This window comes from Vigna unguiculata, chromosome 6 (assembly GCF_037176805.1).
Source record: "Vigna unguiculata cultivar grain cowpea cultivar isolate G323 ecotype 2 chromosome 6, ASM3717680v1, whole genome shotgun sequence".
NCBI lineage: Eukaryota > Viridiplantae > Streptophyta > Magnoliopsida > Fabales > Fabaceae > Vigna > Vigna unguiculata.
This window is the reverse complement of record NC_140797.1, coordinates 19,068,747-19,076,321: the sequence shown is the minus strand read 5'-3', so window position 1 is coordinate 19,076,321 and position 7,575 is coordinate 19,068,747. Positions and strand designations below refer to the sequence as shown.

Genomic DNA, 7,575 nt, shown 5'->3' with positions numbered 1-7,575 from the left:
TCATCCTCATCCTCTCCCTCCAATCAACATTGAGGGAGAAAGATGGGGAAGGAAGAGGGAAATTCCTCTATTTTTCAATCATCTTTGTTATGCAATGGTTTGAGGGTGATATCAAGATTATAATTATGTCTGCAATTTATTTTCTAGCTTAATTATGAAAATGTGTAAAAAATTGTTTTAACGAAAATTTGAAAATTGTTATAAAATAAGGTTTAAAAAGTAAATATCAATTTTAATTTTTTTTATTACATTATTTAATAAATACTTTTTTATTAAAATATGTTATTTCCATTTATACATTTTAATATTTTTTCTACGACAAATAAAACTTATATAATGAGAATTTTTAATTATTTTAAAATAAAAAAGATTTTGGTAACCTTATTTTTCCTTGATTTTAATATAATTTTTAGTCTATCACATCCATCAAATCACTCATAAACTTTAACAAACTTTACTGTAAATCCAGCCACTTTCACATTAAATCCACTTAAAGTAAACAACACAAACTTCACAGTATAGTCCACTTGATGTTATCCTTTCCCTCTCTCTCCAATTAAACTTGATAGAGAGAAAGGGGAGGGAAAGGAGAAATTCCTCTACTTTTAAATCATCTATGCTATGTCATGGTTTGAGGGTGATATCAAGATTAAATTATGTGTCAAATTTTTTTTAGAGCTTAATTATGAAAATGATGTAAAAATATGAATTTTGAAAATATTTTTACAAAAATAATTAATAATGTAAATTTTAAAATTGTATAAAATAAGGTTTAAAAAGTAATTTTCAATTATAAAATCTGTTATTACATTATTTTATAAATATTTTTTTATTAAAATATGTTACGTTCAATTATACATTTAAATATTTTTTCTATGATAAATCATACTTATATAATGATAATTTTTAATTACTGTTAAAATAAAAAAAAATTGTTAATCTTGTTTTTACTTGATTTAAATATAATTTTTAATCTATCACATCATCAAATCACTCACAAACCCTAACAAACTTTACTCTAAATCCACCATCTTTCACCTTTAATCCACTTAAAGTGCACAACACAAACTTCACACTCAAATCCGCTTAAATTAATCATCTCCCTCTCCCTCCAATCAACCTTGATGGAGAGAGAAAAGGAAGATGAAAATTCCTATATTTTTCAATCATCTCGGTTATGCAATGGTATGAGGGTGATATCAAGATTACAATTATATCCCCAATTTATTTTTTACCTTAATTATGAAAATGATGTAAAAATATGGCCTTTGAAATTATTTTTACAAAAATAATGAATAACGAAAATTTGGAAATAGTTATAAAATAAGGTTTAAAAAGTAATTATTAATTATAAAATTTTTTATTACATTATTTTATAAATATATATTTTTAATAAAATATTTTATTTTCATTCATACATATTAATATTTTTTTCTACAACAAATCATGACTTATATAATCATAATTTTTAACTATACTTAAGATAAAGGAGAGTTTGCTATTCTTGCTTTTTCTTGATTTAAATATAATTTTTAATTTATCAAATCCACAAATCATTCACAAATATCAACAAACTATACTCTAAATCCACTCAATTTCACCTTTAATCTCCTTAAAGTGAACAAGACAAGCTTCACACTCTCATCCTCTAGAATTCATCATCTCCCTCTCCCTCCAATCAACATCGAGGGAGAAAGATGGGTAAGGAAGAGGAAAATTCCTCCAGTTTTCAATAATCTCTGTTATGCAATCGTTTGAGAGTGATATGAAGATTATAATTATGTCCGCAAGATTATAATGATGTAAAAATATGGCTTTTGAAATTATTTTAACGTAAATTTGAAAATTGTTATGAAATAAGGTTTAAAAAGTAAATATCAATTATAAATTTTTTTATTACATTATTTTATAAATATTCTTTTACTGAAATATGTTATTTTCATTTATACATTTTAATATTTTTTTCTACGACAAATCAAACTTATATAATGATAAATTTTAATTATTTTAAAATAAAAAAGATTTTGGTAACATTTTTTTTCCTTGATTTTAATATAATTTATAATCTATCACATCCATCAAATCACTCATAAACTTTAACAAACTTTACTCTAAATGCACCCACTTTCACCTTAAATCCCATGAAAGCAAACAACACAAACTTCACACTATAATCCACTTATGTAATAATCTCCCTTTCTCTCCAATAAAACTTGATAGAGAGAGTGGCGAGGGAAGGGAGAAATTCCTCTACTTTTCAATCATGTCTGTTATGCCATGGTTAGAGGGTGATATCAAGATTAAATTATGTCTTAAATTTTCTTTTCAGCGTAATTATTAAAATGATGTAAAAATATGGATTTTGAAAATATCTTTACAAAAATAATTAACAACGTAAATTTGAAAATTGTATAAAATAAGGTTTAAAGGGTAATTTTCAATTATAAATTTTTTTATTACATTATTTTATAAATACTTTTTTATTAAAATATGTTAGTTTCATTTATACATTTTAAAATTTTTTCTATGATAAATCAAACTTATATAATGATACTTTTTAATTACTTTTAGAATAAAGGAAAATTTGGAAATCTTGTTTTTCCTTGATTTAAATATAATTTTTAATCTATCACATCCATCTATGTTATGCAATGGTTTGAGGGTGATATTAAGATTACAATTATGTCCCCAAATTATTTTTCAACTTAATTATGAAAATGATTTAAAAATATGGCTTTTGAAATTATTTTTACAAAAATAATTAATAACGGCAATTTTAAAATTGTTCTAAAATAAGGTTTAAAAATTAATTATTAATTATAAAATTTTTTATTACATTATTTTATAAATATTTTTTTTATTAAAATAAGTTACTTTCAAATCATTATTATATTTTTTCTACAATAAACCAAACATATATAATGATAATTTTTAATTATTTTTAAAATAAAGGACAATTTGATAATCTTGTTTTTCTTTCATTTAAATATAATTTTCAATCTATCACATACAATAAATCACTCATAAACTCTAACAAACTTTACTCTAAATCCACCCACTTTCACCTTTAATCCACTTAAAGTGAACCACACAAACTTCAAACTATATTACACTTGATGTCATCCTCTCCCTCTCCCTCCAATCAACCTTGAGGGAGAGAGGGGAAGGAAGTGGAAAATTCTTCTATTTTTAAAGTCATCTCTGTTATACCATCGTTTGAGGGTGATTTCAAGATTACAATTATGTCAGCAATTTATTTTTCAGCTTAATTATGAAAATGATGTAAAAATATGGCTTTTAAAATTATTATAAAAAAAATAATTAATAACAAAAATTTCAAAATTGTTCTAAAACAAGGCTTAAAAAGTAATTATTAATTATAAATTTTTTTATTACATTATGTTATAAATATTTTTTAATAAAATATTTTATATTCATTTATACATACTAATATTTTCTTTACAACAAATCAAACTTGTATAACAATAATTTTTAGTCATATTTAAAATAAAGGACAATTTGGTAATCTTGTTTTTTCTTAATTTAAATATAATTTTTAATCTATCACATCAATCAAATCACTCACAAACTTCAACAAACTTTACTCTAAATCCACTCACTTTCATCTTTAATCCCCTTAAACTGAACCAGACAAGCTTCAAACTCTAATCCATTTGAATTCTTTGTATCATTCTCCCTCCAATCAACGATGACAGAGAGAGAGGGGAAGGAAGAGGGAAATTGCTCCATTTTCCAATCATCTCTGTTATGCAATGGTTTGAGGGTGATATCAAGATTACAATTATGTCTAAATTTATTTTTAAGCTTAATTATGAAAATGATTTAAAAAATGAATATTTAAAAAATGTTATAAAATAAGGTTTAAAAAGTAATTATAAATTATAATTTTTTTAAGTTATTTTATGAATAGTTTTTTTATCAAAATATGTTACTTTCATTTATACATTTTAATATTTTTTTTACGACAAATCAAGCTTATATCATGATAATTTTTAATTATTTTTCAAATAATGGACAATTTAGTAATCTTGTTTTTCCTTGATTTAAATATAATTTTTATTTTATCACATGCAACAAATCACACATAAACTTTAACTAACTTTATTTGAAATCCACCCTCTTTCACCTTGAATAACACAAACTTCACACTCTAATCCACTTGATGTCATCCTCTCCCTCTCCCTCCAATCAACGTTGAAGGAGAAAGGGGAAGGAAGAGGGAAATTCTTCTATTTTTAAATCATCTCTGTTATTCCATGGTTTGAGGGTGATATCAAAATTACAATTATGTCCGCAATTTATTTTTCAGCTTAATTACGAAAATTATGTAAAAATATGGCTTTTAAAATTATTTTTACAAAAATAATTAATAACGAAAATTTGAAAATTATTGTAAAATATGGTTTAAAAAGTAATTATCAAATATCGAATTTTTTATTACATTATTTTATAAATATTTTTTTTAATGAAATATGTTATTTTAATTTATACATATTAATATATTTTCTACAACAAATCAAACTTATATAATGACAATTTTTAATCATATTTAAAATAAAGGACAATTTGGTAATCTTGTTTTTTCTTGATTTAAATATAATTTTTAATCTATCACATTCATCCAATCACTCACAAACTTTAATCTAAATCCACCCACTTTCACCTTTAATACTTTAACGTGAACAATGTAACATCCCATTTAATAGTTTTCCATACTATCAAACAAAACATTATATTACGGTCAAACACAGCAGATAGTAAGAGCAAACAAAACACTCGTGGAATAAAGATCTCTAGTACAGTCCTCCACACATAAACATCTAAGAACTCATATACATTAGATAAGAGTGGATAGAGGGGGATCCTACACTACACCCAAAACCTCCAAATAAAACAGTAAAAGTCTAACTATTGTGGCACTCCTTGTCAATCTCCAACTTCTGCTCATGAGGAAGCGTCTCCATCAGGTTTCAGTTCTGCTCCCACCAACCATAGGTGATCATTGCAAAGGGGTAATATGCAAAAGCAGACACACAACAAGAAGGGTAAGCTAACTGAAGAAGCAAACATTAATACACTTCACAGTAAATAAAATTGTCATTTAAAGCATGTAATTCAATCATAAATTCTAGACTCTATATCCGGATTGTGTAAGTGATGTTGGAGCTCTTGGTGGCTTGCACCTGTAACGGCTTCCAGACTCTGCAGAGTCTGGACACATGGAGTATTCACCCGACCGTTCCCAGGGTAAGTCCCCCCACACGTCTAAGACTTGATCGAGTCCGACGACGAGGACCTCCTGCTACTCCTCACGACATAATCCATTATACTCTACCTGAGCTTGAACGATTATTGGAGTTTCAGGATACCAACCATTTTAGATTCCTTACACCCTTACACACACTACAATTACTACTCGAATTTCCCTTGAAATTCCATCTAAATTTCATCTCTTCTTTCTTACATTCATCCAATTAAATCATTCTATACATCAATGGTAACATTCCAATCATACAGAGTCTAATTTACACAAAGATGCTTTAAAACACATACTTATACCAAAGAAAACAGACTTAGAAACATTACTACTGCAGTGCCTCTCGCTCAAGCTAGAAAGTTTAGCCTAGGCGAGAGGTTATCTCGCTCAAGCGAGTCAGTCTCGCCTAGGCGAGACACCAACAGTGGCAAAAAAAGAAAACTGGGCGAACCCTCGCTCAGGCTAGGCTGGGTCGCTCAGGCGAGATCGTGATCTCGCTCAGGCGAGTCCAGCTCGCCTAGGCGAGGCTTCGCATAGGAACAGAGGTGTGTTTTCCTGGTATTTTCGCTCAGGCGAGCGGTGCTCGCCTAGGCAAAAATATCAGGTTACGAATCTGTTCATCATGCAACAATCCAGTTTCCCTTTAGCATCCAACAAATACTCATCAATTCACACAATTCCAAACAACAATCCAACAAATCAAACATACAATTCAAGCTTTTTCACGGATTTTCTAGAAACCTTAAAGAGAGGGTTAGCTTCCCTTACCTTCCCACAACCAAGCCCAAGCAAAATTAGCTCTCAACAGAGGAATGGTATCACTTCAACACCTAAGGAACTGAAAGGGAATTCTACTCATGAATTTATTCCCGAAATTCGACCCAACTACTTAAAGACCCTAAAATCAGAAGGAAGAAAGGTGAACTGAGGAAATTGAAATTCGACTTACGCGTAAGGACGGATCGAACAGTTTGGGGAGGAGGTTCTGTGGTGATCTCAGGTGATGTTGCTGTTGATGAAAGAATGAAAACAAGGTTTAGGAACTGAATTTGGAAAAATCTGGACTTCCTTGATGGTTAGAGAGAAGAAGGAGGATTGTGCAGTAGAGGGGGTGTAGGTGAGTGGAGTGTAGTGTCTTTGTGTGTGTTGGCAGAGAGTGTTATTAGAAAAAGGGGGAAAAATAAAAGGGTTCTCACATTCTCCCCAACAACAAAAATTTTCGTCCCGAAAATTAAGACTTACCAGGAAACAGGTGTGGGTACGATTTCCTCACTTCCTTTTCTAGTTCCCATGTAGAATCCCCTGTTCTCCTATCCCAGATGACCCGAACTAGGCTGACCAACTTCCCTTTGCGTTGTCTAGTCTGTCTATCACAAATACTAACCGGTTGAACCTCCACTGAGAGATCTCCTCTAATTTGCAGATCTTCAGACTCTAGCACATGAGAAGGATCGGATACATATTTCCTAAGCTGAGAGACATGGAATACAGAGTGAAGGTTAGATAGCTGAGGAGGTATAGCGATCTCATAAGCCACTGGCCCAATCTTCCTCAGGATCTGATATGGACCGATAAACTTAGGGGATAACTTCCTTGAGCGAATAGCCTTCCCTACGCCAGTGGTTGGGGTAATCCTCAGGAAAACGTGATCTCCAACCGCAAACTCCAAAGGTCTCCTCCTCTGATCAACATAAGATTTTTGTCTGCTCTGGGATGCCCTCATCCTTTCTTGTATTTGCTTGACCTTTTCTGTAGTTTGCCTCAATAATTCTGGCCCTACAATCACTGATTCTCCGTCTTGGTACCAACACAAAGGGGTCCTGCACCTCCTGCCATAAAGAGCTTCATATGGCGCCATGCCAATGCTCGCATGGAAACTGTTATTATATGTGAATTCCACCAGGGGCAGAATTTCATCCCACGTGCCAAGGTGATCTAGTACACACGTCCGCAAGAGGTCCTCAAGAGACTGTATTGTCCTCTCGGACTAGCCATCCGTCTGGGGGTGGTAAGCTGAGCTCATAGTAAGTCTGCTACCCATGGCATTCTGCAACGTCTGCCAGAAACGGGAGGTGAAATGGGGATCTCTATCAGAGACTATGCTCAACGGCACTCCATGTAGTCTCACAATCTCATTGATATACATCTGTGCCAACTTTGTCATGGACATTCTCAGATTCACTGCGAGGAAATGGGCACTCTTGGTCAGGCGGTCTACTATAACCCATATAGCATCATGGTTCCTCACCGTCCGGGGTAAATGGGTAACAAAATCCATAGCAATGTTATCCCACTTC

The 7,575-nt window shown here is 30.8% G+C and overlaps 1 protein-coding gene across 1 annotated transcript; it reads right to left on the bottom strand.

Moving 5' to 3' along the window:
* Positions 1–4,965: 4,965 nt before the first annotated feature.
* On the bottom strand, positions 4,966–7,001 carry LOC114172251 (uncharacterized). The gene is made up of 3 exons (XM_085675021.1): positions 6,521–7,001; positions 6,228–6,287; positions 4,966–5,075 (listed from the first exon to the last, which is right to left on the bottom strand). The coding sequence occupies exons 1-3, from the start codon at positions 6,999–7,001 to the stop codon at positions 4,966–4,968; spliced, it is 651 nt and encodes a 216-aa protein (XP_085531147.1).
* Between the last annotated feature and the right edge of the window lie 574 nt (positions 7,002–7,575).

Bases quoted from the DNA above. Each gene is read 5' to 3' on its own strand.
- LOC114172251 (XM_085675021.1), bottom strand. From the start codon at position 7,001: ATGAGGGCATCCCAGAGCAGACAAAAATCTTATGTTGATCAGAGGAGG. The intron at 6,288-6,520 runs GTAAGTCTTAAT...TTTCATCAACAG, and splicing joins GTACCCACACCTGTTTCCTG to CAACATCACCTGAGATCACC. The intron at 5,076-6,227 runs GTAAGTCGAATT...TTGCTTCTTCAG, and splicing joins TGTTCGATCCGTCCTTACGC to TTAGCTTACCCTTCTTGTTG.